The sequence below is a fragment of the Nomascus leucogenys genome, chromosome 4 (genome assembly GCF_006542625.1).
Source record: "Nomascus leucogenys isolate Asia chromosome 4, Asia_NLE_v1, whole genome shotgun sequence".
NCBI classification, from domain to species: domain Eukaryota; kingdom Metazoa; phylum Chordata; class Mammalia; order Primates; family Hylobatidae; genus Nomascus; species Nomascus leucogenys.
This window is the reverse complement of record NC_044384.1, coordinates 26,632,870-26,656,247: the sequence shown is the minus strand read 5'-3', so window position 1 is coordinate 26,656,247 and position 23,378 is coordinate 26,632,870. Positions and strand designations below refer to the sequence as shown.

General features: G+C 36.8%; 1 protein-coding gene across 1 annotated transcript in view; it reads left to right on the top strand.

Annotated features, from left to right (window-relative positions):
* The window catches only part of DCC (DCC netrin 1 receptor), a 1,198,282-nt gene that overhangs the window by 724,803 nt on the left and 450,101 nt on the right, over positions 1 to 23,378 (top strand). Inside the window, exons 6-7 of the mRNA XM_030810404.1 lie at positions 6,539 to 6,693; positions 9,281 to 9,401. Of these exons, the coding sequence (XP_030666264.1) occupies positions 6,539 to 6,693; positions 9,281 to 9,401 (276 nt within the window). The remainder of the gene's footprint in view (positions 1 to 6,538; positions 6,694 to 9,280; positions 9,402 to 23,378) is intronic.

Here is a 23,378-nt window from a genome sequence, read left to right as displayed (position 1 = left end):
CAAAGGCACATGGCTCCAGGGAAACTAGCTGGCTTTCCATTATTCTCAGGGCAGAATCACAGCCACTCAAAGATTATGCTTATTTTTATTTTTCTCCTAATAAAATCTGCTCATCAATCTGGTTTTTTATTCAGTTCGTGTTGTTCAGTCACCAGAGTGGTTTGTGCTGCCTATTGTTAATTTAAACCAACTGCATGGTTTTAAGAATGCATTCCTTGTCATTTCAAAGAGCTGTGGTAATTCTTTGGAATATAATGTTTTCAAAGTTCAGATAATGCAGAGAATACTATATATATTACAGTGATATTTTAAAATTGACCCATATTTATTACATACCTAAGTAACTGGAAATGAATAGCTAAGTAACATCTAAAAGTGAAAAAAAAAAAGCAAGTCTTCACCAACATGGGGTATTGCTGAAAATGCTTATGGGCATTTATTATGTGAAATAAAACCCATAGTACTATTTAAGCTGTTGATGATGACTTTGTTTGGAGCTCAAATCACAGAAGAAATTTCGTTGTACAGAATTCAAATGAGTAGTCATGGCATAGAAACGTTTAAAAAGAAAAACAGATAAATTTAAAGAAAACTTTTACCCAAATTTAAGGTTTGCCTGTACAACTCTTACAACTGCAGTCTGGAAGTCTCTCTTATGTATTATACATTTCTAAATATGATAAACACTTTTAAGAAACAGAATTAAATTTTTTCTACATTTCTATCACTTACTAGTTTTGGTCAGGATACCTTGTCTCAGCCCCACATAAAAATAATTCTTTATGTATATACTAGAAGTACTTGCAAAGGTGTCCTGGGAAACCCAGATCTGATGGAAATGTGGACAATTTATTTCTGGCCATGGATTTTTATTTTATTCCAGGGAAGGAAAGTATAACTGAAATCAATACCTTGCCTGAAATTCTTGAAACATTGTACATGTGTATTAAGCTTTTCTTTGAAATGGACTAATACTATGTAAATGGAACAATTCGATAAACTTAAAAATTCATGGTACTTTTATTAGTCATTAGGAAATTGCTGCCAGCCAAAAAGTTTAAGTACTTCCACAGAAGTTGGAGAAAGCGGGGAACTATATAACGTGCAAAGGGATTTAAAAAACAAACATATGCTTCAGTCTCCATCTTTAAGAACCTTAATATGGTTGGTAAATAGTGATATATGTGAAAGATAACTTATACAATAAGTAGTGTAAAAATTGGGCACAGAGATAGACCACTGCAAGAAGCAGAAAAAAGCTACTCTCAGCTTCATGGAATGTTATGGAAAAGGGATATGTGAGTTGCTTCTTGGAGAATAAATAGAACATATAACATCTGAGGAATGTAATTCCAGACAGGAATCCATGGCCAGAAATATGCTGAAGAAATATATCCATGGCCATTGATGAATCATATTTACTCTTTAGTCAGTTTTTCTATCTGTAAAATAAAGCAATTATATTAAATCATCCTAAAGAGCCATTTTAACTATTATATCCTGTTTTAATAGCAAGTAGAATTAGTTTAAGTAGATTAAGTGATTTCTACAGAAAAGGAATGAGAAAAATTAGATTTGAGCAGGGAAGTTTTCAACCTCTGAGTTATTAAATATAAAGTTACAAGCTTGATCTTTATTCTGTGGACACTGAAAGCTCATTGACAACATTTTGAGAACAGAAGTGGTATAATGAAAGTTTTCTCATAATTTTTTAAAATGGTACTTCCCATTACCCTTCAATTAGAGATGACTTTATCAATTTGTGTTGAGAATATAGGACTCCAGAACTGTGAATGGTATAACATGATTATACCTTGATCCTAAATTCTAGGAAGCAATCCTAAAGTGGGACAAATAGATCCTAGATCCTAGTCTGATCATCATGGAGAAAAAAACAGAGATCAAAAAAGAAGGGAAAGTTTATTTGTCCGCTGCCTTGCAGAATAGTGTAATCATCAAAAATATATTCAGTTACATACTGATTTCATGTTAGCATGATAGAGCCACTTCCACTGAGAAGTCACATACTACTGTCAAGATAAAGCGCATGCACAAATAAATACAGTGCAGAAGAAACCAAGTCAAATACCATAAATCAATTAAAATAAATACCACAGAGTTTCCAAAAGGAAAGAAAATTTTTCAACAAAAAATCGGGACATCTTTCTTGGAGAAGTAGCCTCATGAAGGATAGGTAGGGTGTCTGTATTAGTCCATTCTCACGCTGCTGATAAATACATACCTGAGACTGGGCAATTTATAAAGGAAAGAGGTTTAATTGACTCACAGTTCAGCATGGCTGGGGAGGCCTCAGGAAACTTACAGTCATGGTGGAAGGGGAAGCAAACGTGTCTTTCTTCACATGGTGGCAGCAAGGAGAAGTGCCGAGCCAAAGGGGGAAAAGCCTCTTATAAAACCATCAGATCTTGTGAGAACTCACTCACTATCATGAGAACAGCACAAGGGTAACTGTCTCCATGATTAAATTACCTCCTACTGGGTCCCTCCCATGACATGTGAAGATTATGGGAACTATAATTCAAGATGAGATTTGGGCGGAGACATAGCCAAACTATATCAGTGTATATATTATAGGGTGAAACAGTAAACATTTCAGGATGAGAAAATAGAATTTACAAAGACTTAGAATTAGAAAAGGGTCATTTGTTTCATTGAGCCATGGGGTATATGTAAGTCATGTGTGGACGGTAAGTTTAAGAAGTAAGCAGTAATTTGGTGATGTATTATTTAAAAGAAAGGCAGAAGAGCTTTAACCTAATTCCTAATCCAACCCAAGCCTGTATGTTTAGACCATTTTAAGACCCTCTCCCATGTTATGTAAGTATTTTAATTCCTTTTGCTCAGCGAACTTGGAAGACATGCTTTAATATTTCTGAAAAGTATTCTAAAATAATACCCATTATTTTCTCTAAATAGTCATGGTACCTCATTCTTCACTCTTTATTTTTTCTTATCATTCACTGACTTTTATGACAATAAAATAATATTATTTTGTAGATAAATCATTTCCATGGCATTATCCGAACTTCTTCTACTCATCTTCTACCAATATTGCCACAGCAAAGGATGAAATATGCATTTTGTTGCTTGAGTTTCTTATTGGCATCAGTAGCAAATCTTTGTTGAGCATGTACTAAGGATGAGGCATTGTACTAGGCATTGAGATATGGAGAAAAATAATTAGTCCTTGTCTGTATGATATAGTCCAGTGATGACTGATAACACTGCCCAATAGACAGTATATTTCAGAAAACATGAGACTTAGGCTCATTTTTTTTTAAATACAGAGCCTTGCTCTGTCACCCAGGCTGGAGTGCAGTGGCACAATATCGGCTCACTGCAAACTCTACCTCCCAGGTTCAAGCGATTCTTATGCCTCAGCCTCCCAAATACCTGGGATTACAGGCATGTGCCACCTCACCTGGCTTATTTTTGTTTGTTGTTGTTGTTGTTTAGTAGAGATGGGGTTTCACTATATTGGCCAGGCTGGTCTCGAACTCCTGGCCTCAAGTGATCTGCCCACCTCTGCCTCCCAAAGTGTGGCTGAGCCACAGTACCTGGTGAGACTTAGACTCATTTCTGATTCACAATACTGCTGTTTGGTACTTCAACTCCCCATTTAAGTGAGAAAAGTTATTTTTTTTCCCTTGCCTGCTGTCTGATATACTGTGAAAGTTAGAGAATCTGAATAGAAATAAAGATATCAAGATAGCCAGAGAAGACAAGGTGTCCAGTGTAATGCTGGAAGCCTAAGAAATATGAGAAAATTACAAAATATAGATTAGAATTCACATATACATTTGTAATCAGGAAATAATTGTTGAGGCATCCCTGTGGTACTTAACAGTATTACAACTATAATTATATGGTTAAATCAGATTATTTTCCCCTTGGTTAATCAGAAATCACTCTATTTTATTAATCAATAGAAGGTTTTAGGGATTCACCACGTGATCAACTTTGCTTTATTTAGTTCCATTGAGAGATAATAAACAGGAAAATGAGTCCTACAACCCCAAGTTGGAGAAACAGTGAATCTGCGTGAAACTATTAGAAAACAGCAATCACTTAAACTCAGTCATTTGTTTTTTGAGAAATTCTATTATGTAAAGCACACTATTTTTGACATTGAGAATATAGAAAACTACTCTAATTGGAGAATCAGGAAATAACAAAATTGAAAAAAAACAAGAGGCTACACAGATACACATAAACAGATATACCATATATATTTATGTATTTATATATAGTTACATACAATAATTATGTTTGCTGCCAGTGATGTACTCTAATATATTTTTGCATTTATTTTGTCATGCAATTATGCACTGTTATTTACAAACATTAACTGTCATTATTCTCAATTCTTATCTCGAGGTTATAGATGAGGATAGTAAGACAGGCACTCGTAGTGAGAGAAGGACTTGAGATTTAAACCCAGCCCAATCTGGCTCCATTATTTGGGCTCTTGAAACTTCTCTTTTCTATTCTTCAATATAAATTTGGTGTTCTCTCCCTTTCTCTTCTCCCTCTATATTCCTAATCCTTTCTATTCCTACTCTCTCTCTCTCTGTGTGTGTGTTTGTATATATACGTAAACGTATATATTTAAATTTTAGTCTCGACCCAATTGATTTCAAGTTCTAATGGATGTGACCCAAATTTTGAAAAACTCTAATGTAGACACAATGATTTCAGAAACAGTAAGGATGGATAGATTCAGGTAAATTTTATGGCACCAGGAAAGAAGAACTTAAATAATAAAGGGAAAGGAGGGTTAGAAAGGTGTTTTTATTTAATGGCTCTAATTGCTTATCACAATTATCTCTCAGGCTCTGGGAATATTATTGCAGTGTCTTTCTACCAGAATTTTCAAGTGGCAAAAGAGACAATTATGCAAATCAGTTTAGTACATAGGCAGGGAATCAGACTGTCTGGCTTCATAATTTACAAGATGTGTAATTTGGGGAAAGTTATTTAAACACCTTGTACTTCAATTTCTCCATTTGTAAAGTGGGGATAATAGAACCTGCTTCAGGTAGTGGGAGTGAGAATAATAAATATAAACGGCTTAAGCTAATAAATTGTGCACTGTCAGCTCTCAATAAATGTTGGGCATTGGGTAGTAAATGAACCCTTGACAAAAGTCTTTGGAAAAACAGAGCAGAATGGAACTCTTTCCATGTATTCAACTGATATATCTGCTCAGAGGCATTCAAGTAATATTTCTGGTATCTTTTGGTTTATTGTCAGCGAATTTGGCTAAGGAATCAAAAAAGCCTTATAGTAATATCATCAATAATTAATAAATAATTTTAGCCAAGTTGTTTAGACATACAAATATTATTTAGTTACTAATCAGGGAAATAAGAGAGAAAAAGAGAGAGATCATTCAGTAGGAAAAATCAGGACTTAAATCCTGAGAGTTTTTACCAGCTCTTTTATTTTTCTAGAAGGCAATGGCCATCAAAGATTGGACGTTACCTTTGGTGTCAGGAGAAAGTTTTGCTGATGGCTGTTAGAGCAAAATACAGCAGCTACTTAGGCAAAAAATTAACACTCATCGAGCATGACAAAAATGACAAAAACGCAGTCTACCTTTGGTAATGGCTACTAAAAATACATATCCATTTTCTATGTGAAACAAGATCATGGCTGCTACTTCACTGTGAATTTAATCTGGCTTCTCAGTCAATATAATATTTAAATCTGATGTCATTCTAACTTTCCCCATGGAAGAGAATAAACATTACTTTTTAGAATTTCTTTCTCCTAGGCAAGGTTTTCAGGGACTAAGCCTGAGCCGAGTCATTAGTAAAGATGTGTTATATTTGTAATTTTCATTCAATTGCAAATTTCCATCATGAAGTAACTAGTGTTATGATAATTAAGAAATGGAATTAAATTAGTATATCACATGCCATGCTGTGAAAATAATACAGTATAGTAATACACTACAATAGATAATTGCTAAGACAATAAGAATGTGGCCACAATAAAGATGATACAGGCATTGTGTAGTTCCCTGTCACTATAGCCAGTTTCTACAGAAAATGAGTCCATCACATTAACTCAATCCTAATGAAACTCTGGAATTACAGGACAACTGAGCTTTCTTATCTTATACTCTGGGTTGTCTCAGTTCCACCAGCTTCCGTTTCTTTACTTCATCAGAATAGTTTGCAAAGACTTATGTACTTTTCAGTGTGTAAGTTATTTGGATACATAACACATGGATATTCAGATTGTTTATTATGTATGTTTTTTTTTTTCCAAGAAGTGTTTCCTTTTCTCTTTCCTTGTGGCAGAACACCATTAACTGCAATTGTTTAACTGCATTTGGGGGAACAAAAGATTTGTTTTATAATAGTTCCTGTATAATAAGCTAAGAGCTTAGGGAATGATTTGAATTACAAATATTTTCTATCGCAGAGCAGTGTTTTAAACTCAGTGAAGACCTCAGCAGCATGCAAGTTCACATCCCCACCCACTCACTTTTTTATTTCTGTCTTTGCAGTTCCGCCATGGTTTTTAAATCATCCTTCCAACCTCTATGCCTATGAAAGCATGGATATTGAGTTTGAATGTACAGTCTCTGGAAAGCCTGTGCCCACTGTGAATTGGATGAAGAATGGAGATGTGGTCATTCCTAGTGATTATTTTCAGATAGTGGTAATTATTTTGTTTCATATTTGTTTTATAATCCCATTCATTGTTTTCTATTTTTTTCACTTGTTTTTATTTCCTGAAAAAAAAAAGGTTCCTGTTGGAGATTTTTTGTGATGTGTTAAAAAAATATTCAAATAAAGCAAATGATTTTCTAGACATAAGCATTTTTGAACTGAAAATGAGTGATCAAAGAGTTCAGCCCCCTGGTTTTACAGACAAGACTTTAAAACATACAAAAACACAAAAGTAAATGAAATACAGAAAGCCTAAGTATTTCTGAGTAGTTTCACACTTTCCCTGCTGGTTTATCAAAGAGAGTTTAGAACCTAGTTCTAGACCTAAGCCAAGAATCCCTTACTTCTTTGACTCTTACCCATTTTAATCCAGTTTTATAAGATATGATACTTATGATTATGGAAGTCTTCACTTGGTAATAGAGACAGCTTTTTTTTCCTACCCTGCCCTATAGGACCAGTTTATCCTACATAAGCAGTTGAGAAAGGCAGTGGTGATGTGGTGATGAGGACAGTGGGTGCTGGTGGCACTGGTGGCTGCAGTGATAGAGAGGCCATGAAGGACCAGAGTATACACTGCTTTGTAATTTTGAATACTGGAATGAATTGAAGATAAGAGGAATAACTTTTATAGTTTGCTATAAGTTTTAGTTCATTTTCTATCCCTATTGTGGGAGACAATAGGGATAATGGTACTCTATTCACTGAGTTGTTGCCCTGGTACACATGGAGTGCTCAATACCTTCCATTATTGTAGATTTGGCTGTTACTGGCAGAATGCTTGTCTCATTTGCAAATGCTCTATGAAAACTCACTTACAGGTATAGGTTAGCATTGGAGGTTCTGATTTTAGGTATATGAATATATGAGAATGATATAAAGTTCTTTTCAAATAGCAAAGAACTTGCAGCTAAAGAAGAGGGTTTTAGGTCTACTTGTGTTTGAGATGCAGACATGACACTTTCAAAGAGCTGTATTCTAGCCAGGTCTCCCGGGCAGAATGAGACTAGAGCATAGTCATCCTATGAGTCCAGACACAAGCCCTCTCCATCATATTACAATGGCCTTTGTTGCAAAGTGCATCTTCCACAATCAGTCGACTTTCAGAAACTTTCATAATATCCGTGTGCATGCATGTTGGCCTACTATAAAGGTTCTTAAGGAATACATCCATAAAGGACATTTTAATCATTTTTATCACCACTTATTATTTTTCACTTTTAGTTGCATTTGTTTAATTGGTTAGAAATAGAGTAAGAAAGATAAAATTTTAACTTTTAAATGCCACAGTGATCCATTATTTCTTTTAAAGGCGATGTTATTTCCACTACCACTGAATTAAAAATGATTTGCCAATGGGCACCTTAAAAAGTGTTGTATATGCCTAAAACGTATGCTACTTACACTTAAAGGACATTTTTCAGTGCCCTTAAGGACACATTGTAAAAGGCAACGTTTATTTTTTCTACATTTTGAATATAATCTTTCTCCCAGCATGACTCATTATAGCCAGCCTATTTAAATTCTTCTTTTATAGGTGAAAGAAAATGTAAGGTATTGCCCTATTTGCATTAAATTGTGCTTAAAAATATTTCCTCAACAGCTCCAGAAATTGGAGAGCCATTGTCTGTCCCACACTTAACATTGAGCACAAATAGTAAGTTATGTGAAAATTCTTAATTAGAAGTTAGCCAGCTTTATCAAACAATTTTACATCAGCTAGGAATTGACCACAAGACACTAAAAACAATTAAGAATTCCCCATGAGGTAATATGTATCTCTTAATGACTTCAGGGGAGGTGATTTAACATGTTTCACTTACTTAACTAATTCTTACACCGGTATTGAAGATAAACTGAGTTAGTATCATTAAATGCTATCTCTAGATCATTTTATCATCCATCCTTGAAAAAGATGGTGGCTTAATTTCTAAATAAAAGGAGTTAATGTTGCTGTATTTAATCTATAAAGGTGAAACATTTCAGCCATACAACAAGAACCACATGAGTATAAAATATCCACCATACTCCCCTCTCCAAACCCCAAAAGGGTATATGTCAAAGCCATTACAATATTTAAATAATTTTTTGACATTTTTCTGGGCAAACACTTCCAGAAACTATCCAACTTTGATTTCTTGTCCTTTAGAATTCACAAATTTCAGTATTTATAGCCTTTCTTTTTTTTCCTGAGCAGCTACTAAACCTGAACTTCCTTCAATAACAAGTAAAAGAATGAGATTTCTTTTTGTGCTAATCTTTGTTTCTTCTAAAATTAATAAAATACTTGTCTGTTGACTGCTCATTTAGGTATTGAGGATGATGTGTATTTTTGTCAGCATATTATTTAATGCAGATATAGGTTAAACTGATGCCTGTGAATTCAGAAAAGAAAATTGGGAACGTATGACATTTCCCAGGTGGCATAGGACACGTCTGTGAGGCTGAGACCCCTCATCGCCTCTCCTCTTGTATCTTCTGTGGTGTTTTATTAAACTTTGGTCTTGTCTAAGTTCATTTTGTCACCTTGAGTTTTTGCTTTCTAAAATACTTTACCTGCTTTTTCTTTTCCCTAGGGAGGAAGCAACTTACGGATACTTGGGGTGGTGAAGTCAGATGAAGGCTTTTATCAATGTGTGGCTGAAAATGAGGCTGGAAATGCCCAGACCAGTGCACAGCTCATTGTCCCTAAGCCCGGTAAGAAAATGGGAACTTTGCTTTGGTACCTGGAATGAAAATTATTCATAGTCTGTTTGTAAAATCCATATTGTTTTTCCTACCCCTCAAAGGCAATATGGCAATATGAAATTATTTAGTTAATTAAGGTGTATACTTGTGTATTGATGACATTTTCTTTCTAGAAAATTATGTGTGTACATGTATATATATGTGTGTGTATATGTATGTGTGTGTGTATATATATATATATATATATATATATATATATATATATATATAAAATCTCCAATGAGATAAAGTCATCATGAATAATAGGGCCTCTGCTTTTCAAGGCAATAACCACTAAATTATTACCTTCTCCCTCTTTTGTAGCCTGCATTTCTTCCCGGCATTCCATTTACATATAAAAGATATAATATATACCTTGCATATATGTTAGGTGTGTATTTTAGTTATATATGTGCATATATACACACATATCTATAAATATATATACATAAGGACTCTACATATTTTCTTATATGTAATCTTGAATCAATGGAAGTTGGCAGAAAAATAGATATAACCACTTGGAAGTAAGGCCATCTTTCTCTTACCTTCTTTTAACTAGTGTATTAGTCTGTTCTCATACTGCTGTAGAGAAATATCTGAGAGTGGGTAATTTATAAAGAAAAGAGGTTTAATTGGCTCGTGGTTCCACAGGCTGTATAGGAAGCATGATGCTGGCCATCTGCTGGGCTTCTGGGGAGGCCTCAGGAAACTTGAGACCATGGCGGAAGGTGAAGGGGAAGCAAGTGCATCTTATGTGGCTGGTGCAGGAGAAAGACAGAAAGAGGGGGAAGTGCTACACACTTTTGAACAACCAGATCTCATGAGAACTCACTCACTATCAGGAGAACAGTACCAGCAGGGAAATCTGCCCCTGTGATCTAATCACTGCCGACCAGGCCCCACCTCCAACACTGGGGATTACAATTAGACATGAGATTTTGGTGGGGACACAGATTCAGACCATATCAAATAGATCTTGGAAAATTACTCTTTTTAATTATAATTGCAAAAAATGTCATTTTGTTTTATAGTCTTTTAGAAGTTTAATATATTGCTGAATTATGGAATTCTAGAATAAGTCCGGGCACAGTGGCTCATGCCTGTAATTCCCGCTCTTTGGGACGCCAAGGAGTGAGGATGGCATGAGATCAGGAATTTGAGACCAATCTGGACAACATGGCAAGACTTTGTCTCTACTGAAAATAAATAAATAAAAAAATTAAAAACAGGCAACCACCTGTAGTCCAGCTACTTGGGAGGCTGAAGCAGGACAATCGTTTGAGCCCAGGGTGTTGAGGCTGCAGTGAGCTATGATCACACTACTACACTACAACCTGGGCAACAGAGAAAGACTGTGTCTCAAAAAACAAAACAAAACAAAAACTAGAATAAATTGATATTAGACCTGTCATGTAACAGCTCTATAACAACACAATTTCTTGGGGGGAGAGACAAAAATAAAAACAAAAGAACCATCCTGCTGCTCTGAAATGATTAACACTAAAGAAGTTTAAAACAGGGACAAGAGAGTTGTTTATACAGATCCAAATACTTCAAAATGTTAATATCTCCCATAAAGAGTTATCTATCATGTTACATATATTTCAACTCTTTTGGACCAATTTTCTTCCTTTTAACATGGCTCACTTTTGTGTTAATCTTTTCCTGAAATAAGTTTAATAGAAAGTAGGAAAAACATATAAGACATAGTCTTTCTTTGGCCTTTATCATTTAAAATGTGCCTATTAAGTCTTTATATTTTATGCACCCCAGCCAGTTATCTGAAGATTCATAGCAGTGCTCACAAAGATGATTTTCTCCTTTTTCCTTGATTGAAATAAAAATAAAATAACTATAGAACAACAATGCCAGATGAGTAAAGAAGCCAAAGGAACTATGTAGGAATTAAAAGGGGTAGTTAACTCTTGCTTGAGATCACCAGTTTCTCTGATGGACTTCTTTTCCCTCCATTTGATGTGCTTAAGGGTCAGTGTAACTTCATTGGTGTGACTAAGTATATTATTTTCTGCTGAACTAGTAATGGATAAGTAGGAGAAAAGGAACCTTTAAAATCAGGGTCTCTAATGTGAGCCACACTTTAAAAACTGTACCGTATCATTAGTAACAAAAGTGTGGGTGCCTTTAAGCTGATACCGGCTGCTACGCAAGTCACAGAACAGGAAAATTGTAGGTGAGTTTGATTTTTCAGCTAAGGCCATAAAGCTGATGACAATGCAAGATAAGTGACTTCGTGTTTCTAAAGGAGGTGTAAGATGTATCCTCCTGGCACTTGGCACTGACCAAAGAAGTCCAGTGAGCATCCCTGCACCTGCTCACAGAGAGGGAGGATTCTTTGAAGTGCTAGAATTCATAGGATGAGAGGTTGTCATGGTATTTTCTCTCCTATACAAGCCAAGTTATACAGACTCCAAGAAAACCTTTTAGACAGTGTGTGTGTGGGGGGGGGGGGGGACTGATTGCAAAAATGGGAAATGGGCAACTTTATTCTGCCATTTCATGGACTATACAAACCTGCCCCCATTGTCTGAGGAAGCTGAGAGACCAAAGAAAGAGGCTGACAAATCTAGTTTCTTAGAAATACTTAATAGGGACTTATGAACAGGAGCCATATCTGTGTCTCTGGCAGTGCTGAGACAACATGGTGGCATGGGGATGCCACTAGCCCCCAGACCCAGGGCTTATATACCATAGGGGAGAAGTGATTTCGAAGGGAAGTGTAAGATGATGGAAGTACAGTAACTCCAAAGTTTTCTGACCTAATGGCAGGATTGATGGTAAGTACCTGCTGTTACACAAGGAACAATAGATAAACAGGAAATCTTAGAGGCCTTCCCAGAAGAGGGGTTAATCAGAAGCCAACAAACATGGTGGATTAGCTTCCAAGATGGCGTTGCCTTTGCCTCCGCACTGGCTGGAAACCACCTGGAGCTGTCCACAATGCAGGGAAGAGAAAGGAGAGGACAACATTGAGAAGAAGCTCTATTTCCACCCTTGAGAAGAACAAGGGTGTCAGTCCCACTTGAAGAAGGCAAGGCTGAAGGTTTCTTGAAAGGACTTTTCCCAAGAGGTCCTGTCTGCTGAGGCTGTGCCAACCAAGACACTAGAGTGATGCTGCCTGGATGGAGCTGAGCTAGGATGGTGGTGCAGGTCAGCCAGAGAGTGCTTTGCCAACTCCAGCAGGGGTCCAGTGACTGCATTTCTATGGTGGGGATTTTCTGAAGAACTCACAGAACTGCTCCACAAAAAAAAAAAAAAAAAAGAAGCAGCAGCAGCTTGCAGAAACCTTCCATGAGTGTGGGCTTTTGAAAGGACAAGCTGAGAAAAACAGTCTTTTTCTCTGTATTCTAAATCCATCCTCCCCTCTCTGACCCTGAGGAAGCCCTAAATAAAAGGGAGAAGCGAACTGAGCGACCGAAACACAGATGATAGGCAGTCCTACTGCCCCCTTCCCTGTTTACAATCTATGCCTGCTTTGAGAGATGGAAGGAAATTTTAAATTATTAGTTGAATGTTTTAATTTAGGTTTCATTGAGGTGTTTGTGTGTTGTGGGGTGGGGGTGTTGTTATTGTGTGGGGTTCTGTTTGTTTTGTTTTTGAATACCTGAAGATAAAGCTTTTTTTTTTTTTTTTTTTTTTTTTTTTTTCTGGAGACAGAGTCTCACTGTCTCCCAGGCTGGAGTGCAATGGCACAATCCTGGCTCACTGCAACCTCCGCCTCCCAGGTTCAAGTGATTCTCCTGTCTCAGCCTCCCTAGTAGCTGGGATTACAGGCGTCCACCACCAAGCCCAGCTAATTTTTTTTTTTTTTTGTATTTTTTAATAGAGACAGGGTTTCACCACATTAGCCAGGCTGGTCTCGAACTCCTGACCTCAGGTGATCCACCCGCCTCGGCCTCACAAAGTTCTGGGATTACAGGCATGAGCCACTGCGCCCAGCCAATAAGGCTTTTTAAATACTTACCTCACCCTAGGGCCAGAGGATGGACCCAAGTTACAGTCAGGGTTGGGAAGACAGAGCTGACAGTGTGCGTTTGAAGACAGATGACAGCAGCAAAATAAAAAGCTATTTCCTTCTAACTTCCAATAGTTCAGCTTATTCAATCAACCCATTATAGATGTTCAATTTCACCTATCCCAGGAACTCTACAGGTAGCCTTTAATTCATGGTATCTTGCATTCCACTTGGGCGCTAATTTGTTTAGGTCTATGTGACCATAAAGTGTCAAGGCTCCCCTGAGCAGAAATGGCATTTAACTCCTCACTAGAGCCCAGGAAAATCTTGATAATTCATTTATTTTCCATCTAGATGGTAGAGTGTTGTCAGTGGCATCTACACTCTTGGTCGTTGTTTATTGTATTTGGCATTGGATTCAAAAGAAAGTAAAAGAAAATGAAGATAAAAATCCAAAAGCGTGACAGGACACCATTGTGACTGTCTTATATTTCCCCCTTACACATGATGGATTGCTTTTTCCTGGCATTTAATCAGGTCTTCAAAGAATGCCACTCCAATTCCTCAGAGATGCAGCACAGGCCGCGTGCACAGATGGTAGAGAGGCCAGCTATAAATTAAGCAATGAGGCTGACCATGGTGGGAAGAACATAGCCCTCTCTGTTTAAGTTTTGACAATAAACGGTCACCATATATTTTGAAGTACATTGTGGGCGTGCATTACCCAGCTGTTCAGCTTTAGCCTGTCCACAGTCTTGTGGCTGAGAGTTACGCTTGGCAACCGTAACGATCTGCTTCTCGCTGAAGTACAGACAATGACCCATTTGAGCCAGTGTCTGCAGTTGTCAGATATTTACATAAGCCTAATGAAGTTTCAACATAGTCTTTTATATACAGTTACCTATTCCCTCTTTAGCAATTAGTGACTTAGGAAATAAAATGAACATAATCTGCTAAATTAAACTGAATGAATGACTTCTTTTTCTCTCCAGAAAATGCTAGGGAAAAAATACTTGAAATGTATTCATTTTCAAATGTGAAATATATACATGGTTTCCTCTAGATAAAGATCAAGATAAAAATCAAGAAGATCAATGGTGTTTTTAAAAATCGTTATACTATAGGAGGTTCTATCAATAATGGTACATAAGTAACATAATGCCATACACACAGTGCTATCTATGCAATTATTTATTTCCTGCCTCTCTCTAGAGAACACATGCACAAATAGAGGATGGTTTCCTGCACACATGAGACTTTGCATGTATTACATTAAAAATATGGAGCCATATTATGTAAGCAGTGGTGATGGCAAGTTAATTCAGTTTAGTTGATTTATATGATGTGTATTGTCTATTAATCTTTCCTTAGATCTGGGGACAGAGTTTTATTGTTGTTTGTTTCAATTAATTTTTGAATGGGAGGGCAGGATGTTGGCTAAGAAGTCTCCTTTCTAAATAAGATATTATTGCTGCAAGTATACTATTCAGTGAATAGTCTAGCAAAAAATGTGTTAAGAGTCAATGTGTTAGGACTGGATGCAGTGGCTCACGCCTGTAATCCCAGAACCTTGGGAGGAGGAGGTGGGCAGATCACCTGAGGTCAGGAGTTTGAGACCAATCTGGCCAACATGGCGAAACCCCATTTCTACTAAAAATACAAAATTAGTTGGGCATGGTGACACATGCCTGTAATCCCAGCTACTTGGGAGGCTGAGGCAGGAGAATCAGTTGAACCCGGAAGGCAGAGATGACAGTGAGCCAAGATCAAGCTACTGCACTCCAGCCTGGGCAGCAGAGCGAGACTCCTTCTCAAGAAAGAAAAAAAAGAGTCAATGTGTTAGGTGTTACAAGAATAAGAAGTTTCAGTAGCCAGAGTTGCAAACAGGTAAGCAATAAGTTAGAATCCCATTGGCATACTGGATGGTGATAAATTAATTACTCCCATGTCACCATCCAGTAAATTGTAGGGCAGGTAGGTAGTAATTAAATTAAGGACACTATTTGGTAGCTGAGTGAAGAAGTTAGCAATTATCTGGAGCTGGGGAGCGGGAGATGGGGAGCAAGGCAGGAACAAATAATAAGACGAATTTAAGATATTAGGTATCTCTGAGTTTCTTATCCTGGTTCTAGCCGTTGCGTGGCATTCCGTTTTCTGACAGTGTCTGCAGTGGAAGGTTGTTGGAAGTACCTGACTGCTGAGCAGGGAAGTGGAGGGCTGTGGAACTGGGAATGCACTTACGATGGGGGCATACGTAGTCTGGGATGTGTTTAATATAGTGGCATAAATGAGTGAAGACAGAATAAAGTTGCCATGGGAAGAAATAATGTATTCATTATATTCTACCATGCACAAAATGGCTGTGGGAAAAATCCATATAATCATAACAAGAATAAATGCTATTATAGATATTCCCCAAAATGTAGGTTTGCTTGGGCAAGATATAGAGTCTATGTCTCACGTTAATATTGCATATTTGGCTGTGTGGTGGAGTACACAGAGCATAGACTTTGGAGTCAATTTAAGTGCAAATCACAGCTCTGTCATATATTAGCTGTGTGACATTAGGCCAGACACTTAACTCTAAGCCTTAATATTATATCCTGCAAAATGTGGGTAGTACTATCTGTGCCATCAGTTTGATTGGAGAATTAAATCAGAATAATGTAAGCAAGACACATATCACATCTACCACATAGTAACTGCTCAATTAACGTAATCTGCACATTTGATCATCCTTCATCTAAGATATACGCCTACTTTTAAGCAAGCATGGTTTCTTTTATTCATTTGTCAAATATTTTTGTAGGCCTACTATCTGCTATTGGGGAAAGTAAATTGAAAATAGAAAAAGAGATAAATCTCCCACTTTAAAAAATAATCATTTTTATTGGAAGAGGAAGATAAATAAAAATATAAAAATAGGCGGGGCGCGGTGGCTCAGGCCTGTAATCTCAGGACTTTGGGAGGCCGAGGCAGGCAGATCACGAGGTCAGGAGATTGAGACCATCCTGGCTAACACGGTGAAATCTCGTCTCTACTAAAAATACAAAAAATTAGCCGGGCGTGGTGGCAGGTGCCTATAGTCTCAGCTATTCTACTCGGGAGGCTGAGGCAGGAGAATGGCGTGAAACCCGGGAGGCGGAGCTTGCAGTGAGCCGAGATAGCACCACTGCACTCCAGCCTGGGTGACAGAGCGAGACTCCATCTCAAAAATAAATAAATAAATAAATAAAAAATAAATAAAAAAATAAATGCTGTTTTTTTTTTTCCCTCTAACATTGTTTAAAAAAAATAGTTCCACTGTAGTAGGGGAAATATATTGGTTAGACATTTAGAAAAATGAGAAGCATTATCAATTATCTATCCTCCCCTGGAAAAGGTTACTGATTACAAATGATGTTGAATTTTAAACATTTTATTAAGTCAGTATATCATATAGCTTGGAATTCACAAGAGTCAATCATGAACATCAAGACATAAAACCGGAAGTATTTTATATCTGTTTTCATGAGTTGTTCCTTATCAATATAAGCAGAATACCTAGAAATCCAAATGGACAAAAGGAATATACTAATAAAATTGTATATATATTATAATTATATTATAATTATAGTGTTTCCTACTACATGTTGATTCTGACATACTAACTTCACTGAGATTCAGTGTGAAGCAATGAACATTGAATAATTAGTTCAATTATTAAGATCTATTAGAATTTACTTTTTCAGTGTAATAGCACCTAAGCAACTATGTATGAGAGATGGAATCTAAAGGGCTGTACTTCTTACTTTGATATTAACTACTGGTGGAGAATTAAGTTAAATTTTGTCTCTTAGTATGAGAAAAGTTACTATGATTTAAATGCTTAATTGTGTTTAGTGTAGGATCAAATTGTTCCTGGAGTTCTGTAACTAATCTAGAAGAGCCAATTCCATGTGCCATACTACAATGTTAATGGACCCAAGGAGGTAAATGGGTCCTTACAGTTTCCTCACACAAACAGAGATGCTCGTCAACACTACAAAATTCCTCTTTAAAGTTCCATCATTGGTCCAAATGCATAAAAGAGCAACTTAACATTTTTGAAACATATTGCAGTGATATTATAGCTCATAAGCTTCCCTAGAATGTTTTCCTTTATAAGCCTTGGTAATTAATTGTAGCTAAGAAGATACGGAGCCAAGTATTTTCAAAGTGGCTATGTTAACTTCATCATATCTGACCATACATTTATTCAATAAATTGTAAAATTATTTTTGCTTATGAAGTTAAAAATAAGAGACAAGTAATGTATTTTTTAAAAATTTTCTACCTCAAAGTCTCCCTCCCATTTGAGAAATGTTGACACCCATGCTCACATTTTCCCTGAGTGATTCATTGATAGTCTAAGTTTGGCATAAAACGGTCATTTGACGTTGGACCATATAATACTCACCTAGTGTGTGAGATGTGTCCATATCTCATTTCTACACTCTTATCCAGTTTACTTGTAGAGATTTAAAAATGTATTGGAATATAGTGTATGTTTATGAAGAGATTCTTAGGCACTATTGCCTAACCTTTCCAAGTCTCCATTTCTTCAGCTGTAAAATTCAGTAGATAATTGTCTCAAAGATTTAGTGCAATAAATGTATGTAAAAGGGATTTGTGGGCTGTAAATTGCCACACAAATGTTAGCTATTATGAAGTCTTTTGTTGGATTTGTTTAGTCTCAAGAAAAATAGCAGGCATTTATTGGGATGGATAAAATGATAGCTTTCTTCTAGCATATTTTTCTACCCTACAAGAAAATAATTAGTAAACACATATTTTAATGACAATGTCCATTCAAAATTTAGGTTTTTAGCCTAGTGGACAGACTAAGGGAAAAGTCCTTTTTCAAAATGACTGCTAGTGGAAAGATTTGCAGCACGGTTTGCAGTATTTAATAATGTCGGTTTGCAAGTTTAATAAAGACTTGCTCATGCCAGTTTTATGTAGGCAGAGGTTTCTCAGCAAATAAAGGCTTGTCATTCACCTTGTCCTTCATTCAGCACGTGCTTCAGGTAGGAAGCCGGCTCAGTGCTAATCAAGAGGATATGGCTGTATGGCAGACTTTGAAATTAGAAATGAATTCTGCAGTAATATGAAGGTACTGAGACCAGTGATAACTATAAATCCATACAATATGGAAAACTTGATAGATTCATAAATATTGATCACATCATACTTCAGTGGTAAATATAGCAGAGTGTTATCCCATATTTTTTTTTTTTTAGCTCTCTATAGTAGAAAAAGCAGAAGAGAAGAATGCTGGTTTTTAGATTGAATCCAAATGATTTTGACTTTGAACTTGTTATATTTTTATCTTTCACCTGTATATCACCATTGGATGAAAGATGTGTGAGTGCACACAAAACATACATACATATAGATTATATAGTATGTAGATGCTGTGCGTGTGTGTATACACAGAAAGAGATAATATTCCTTTTGATCAGAGAAGTCTTATTTCTTGGGGAAAGGAAGAAGGTTAATGAGATGAACTATAACCCCCACCAGTGCAACCGCAACTGGTCTCAAGGCTGCAATTGGTACTATTTCCCTCCTGCTACCCGCTGTAAATTCCTCTTACCCTCAGCAAGCATCTCTGCTAGTTTCTGTGGCTTACCCAAACTCCTGTCCCTTTACTGGTCATATATACTGTACTAGCCAATACATCATCAAAATTGGGGAAGGGAGTATCAAGAGATACTGCAGTACCTCATCAGAATGCCAATCATATTTTCCTTCTTTCTCAACTCCTCTTAATGACCTGGGTAATTATTTTGCCAGGATAGTATCCTGCCTTGCATGCTGGTATTTTGGCACAAGATGTGTGATACGACAAGGCAGCAGCAATAGCTCAAATTTCAATGATAGAAGCATTCCTCCTTTGTGAATTAGGACTTCTAAGTCTACAAGCCTAGAGTCATAGGGATGGTAAACAGATTCTCCAAATGGGTCACTGGGAGTCATGGTAAGCAGTTCCATGCCTACTTTAATCTCTTGTGTTTGTTTAGTCTACCTATTGAGGACATGGTACCATATACTGGCCATTGATCTAGACATATACTAGACCCTAGAAGAAGGTATCCCTTTTGCTTAGGGTATGATCTCTAGTCTGGCTCCTTAATTCCACCTCTGAAGGCTTTACTTTGGCTGTATCAAGTCAGCAGCTGTTGTTGATATGTGATAGGATTAGCAGACCCGTGGCAATACATTTATGCCTATACCTCTTTTTCTGTAGAGTAAGTTATTTGATTGTTTTCAGTATAATGAGGGATTCCATGTTGGTCTCAAATACTTTGTGAGCTCTGAGATTGTGGTGAAGGTAGAAGCCCTGAGGATAGGAAAAGCAACCCATTTCCAGAATATGTGTTTATTTCAGTCAAGATGAATTTCTAACCTTTCCAGAGGAGAAGTCATCCAAGTAAATATGTCACCCAGAGACTCGTTGGTTTTCTTAAGGAATGGGGATTTGTTGGGAGCTCAGCATGTGTCTCTGTTGCTAGGAGATTGAGCATACAGCAGTGGTGGCAGCTTCTGGTGAGTAGCAGCAATCATGTAGGATTAGAGCCCATGCCAGTGAATAATGCATAGGCTCCATTCCTGCCTCCGTAGCCTCATCATGTGTGTACCTTTATGCTTCCATTGGAGGCTGGCTGATGTCAACTGGCTGAATTGTTCCATCTACATAATTACTTAGTGACTTTTCCGTAAATTATACAATCTGATGTTTACAGGGGATTCAAGATCTTTTTTTAACTTGGTGTTCACTCCTGTGGGCCTATCCACATGCCTTTTCCCCAAACCTTTTTGCTCCTGATCTTTCCGTCACTGGCCAATCAACCAAGCTGTTTGACCTTGTTCATATGTATATATATATATATGTAGTCCTACCTTGAGCCATTTATATTTTCATATAAAGTAGGTGGTGTGATATACTCAACATTCTACCTTGGGAAAGGTTCTCTTTACCACTTTCTTTCAGGGCTATCCCTCACTGAGCTGCAGTGTAGCAGCCATCCAATTTGGGGTGTACCCACATACCCACAGACCAAGCTGACCACCTGGTCATAAGTGTGAGTTAAATGGGAAGGTAGTTGTACAATAGTGATTAAAAACATGGAGGTCTGGGCCCCTCCTATTATGCCCTCTGGTCCCATTTTTCCCTGATGCCAAATGTAATTCATCCCATGAACTGATGATGGTCCTGTCTGACCTTATAACTTGGTGCATCTCAGAGAGCCCAGCTCATGATGAGCAGTTCTGGTCAGTAGACTCTCCCATGGTTATTTTTCTCTTACTTTGTGAGTAAGGAAACTGCTGCACAGAAAAGTTAACTAACTTGTCCAAGATCACACAGCTAGCAAAATGTCTGACTTTTCAGCCTACTTTCTCAGCCATTGTGTTATAATGGGTCTGTCTACCCAGGCTTTGTCCACACATGGAGGCTTCTCAGATAAATGGGTGATATTTCAGATTTATTTGAGTCTAGTCAGACTAGTTTTAGAATTACTAATGTTAAACCCTGGAAATTAATTTTTAAAATCTAGGATTCTGCCACTCAAATGATCTCTGTTCAACTTTCCAATATGCTAGAGCCCATTGCTATGTGTGGGTGAAATATGTGAACCGTCTTGAGTCTTAAAGGTGAATATCACATAATTCTTGCTATCCAGAAATCCATAGTTTAACAAAGAGTAAATTCAACATAACTAATCTTAATTATCAAATGCAATTAAAGCATAGTGATTTGCAAAGCTATATTCATTAGTCAATATTTATCGAGTACCCAGAAATATATAAAGAATCACAAATTAGAGTGTTGTGATATGCACCTGCAGTCCCAGCTACTTGAGAGATTGAGATGGGAGGAGCACTTGATCCCAGAAGTTTGAGACTGCAGTGAAATATGATGGGGTCACTGCACTCCAGCCTGGGCAACAGAGCAAGACCCTGTCTCATAAGCAAGTAAGTAAATAAATAAATAAATTTTACCTAGATATTGATTTTTTTAACAAAGAATCACAAATTAGAGATGTTAGATACAATTCAAAGAAACGTTAAGTCTTTAAAGTTAGTGTTAATACTCCTCAAACATAACACAGCCAGTGCCTGACATACTGTCTTTTGGTTTTGACCCTATCTTATGAGGATGGTAGTGTCATTTGCCACACAGAATGACAAAGCTTCTATTGTATTGAAAAGCTCCCTTACTTATTGTTCTATTTTGTTTAAGTGAAAAGCCCTAGGTTCCAATCTAGGTTAAAAAACAGAGAAATATTTTTTTTTATTTAAAGTATCTATTCAGAGTTCTTTAGCTTATAATGTAGTTCCATCAAACAATAATTAATCAGACTAAATAGTATATGCAATGCACAGCTGTCTTTGTTATTTTGTGTTGACAAATATATACCAAGAATCTATAGGTGACCCTAACTTTCCCTGAAACATTGACAAAATATATTTTTTCATCTAGATGATTGTCTATGATGAATGTAAGAAAATTCACTTGAAATTAAAATGACCCATCCTCAAATTAAAACACACGTCATTATAAAGTAAGAAAAGTCCAATAGAAAAGCCAGTTTCCCATATTTCTTGATATTCTTCAGGTCCAGTTCCTATTTAAATTGGCCTACCTGCTAATCAGCACTGATGTTTTCAGTTCTGGCAGACATCAACTGAGTGTATGTGTATGAAAATGTACCAAAGCAGAACAAACTGTTTTGAACAAGAAAGACTGATTCTTTCTCTAAGTGATTTTCTCCTAACAGTATGGCACTTAGTTGTAAGGAAAAGGGAATAAAAGTACTATGTAGCTTGTTTCATATTCCTCCCTTGCCTTGTCTTCTTGATTTCATAAATGGAAAAAAGAATGGAGAAGAGACTTGGTAGCCCATACATAAGTCTTTTGATCTCATGAATTCCATGTCCAATTTTTGACATGTAGACCACCTGCTTTCTTGTTATACTTGAGCCTTACTTCTCATTATTTAATATGAGGCTTTGAGCCCAATTTTGATAAAATATTTTAGATCTTCTTTAATACGCTTGCTTAGATAGAAACAGATGACCCTTGGGGAAATCCAACTGATAAAAATGGTAAATATCTTTTTGCTTTTCTAGATCAAGAAAAATAACAACACTAAAACCTCATACTAATGATGTAGTTACTTTGCACATGAAACATCCTAGAAAAAGTTATTTCTGCTTTCTGAATGCAGGTGTTAAGTGGATACTTAAGCTCTTAGTCTAAAAGGGAAGTTTGGCATAGAACACATTTATTTTGAATCCCAAGAGTACATAAGTGCAAGATACAGGGGTAAGAAAAAGGAGATAGCACAAAGGAGAACTTAAACAACTCTTTCATATGGGAAGAGGAATTCATTGCTGAAGATGTGACATCTGAGCTGAAATGGACTTTGAAGTAGGGATATGGTTTGGCCAAGCTGCCAAGAAGGGCAAAGAAATGGCTGGTAGAAGAAACATTACACACAACACATGGGAGCATAGAGCAGAAGCAAAAGTGTGCATTCAGTGAATTATGTGTGGTTCTGTAAGGCTGTAGAGATATGCAGGGGCTGGATCACAGAGTATCTTTCAGAATATACAAAGAAAATTGGACTTTTTTTCTACCCTATGTGAGATAGAGATGGCTAAATGTAAAAGATAGGCTTGCTTCTATTTGTGTTTTGTAAAGGTAACTTTGAAAGCTATGTGAGTTGGCGGGGGTAGAAAGAGGGACTAGAAATATTGAAACTAGTTGGACATCTGTATCATCAGTAGGCTAAGCAAGAGAGAAAGAGGCCATTGACCCCAACTGTGCAAGAAGAGTGAATTAATGTATTAGAAGGTCCTGACAACTTGGAGATTGCGATGAATATGTACAGATGGATTAGGAATTGGGGCTGATTCCTAAATTCTTGACTTAACTGAATGGA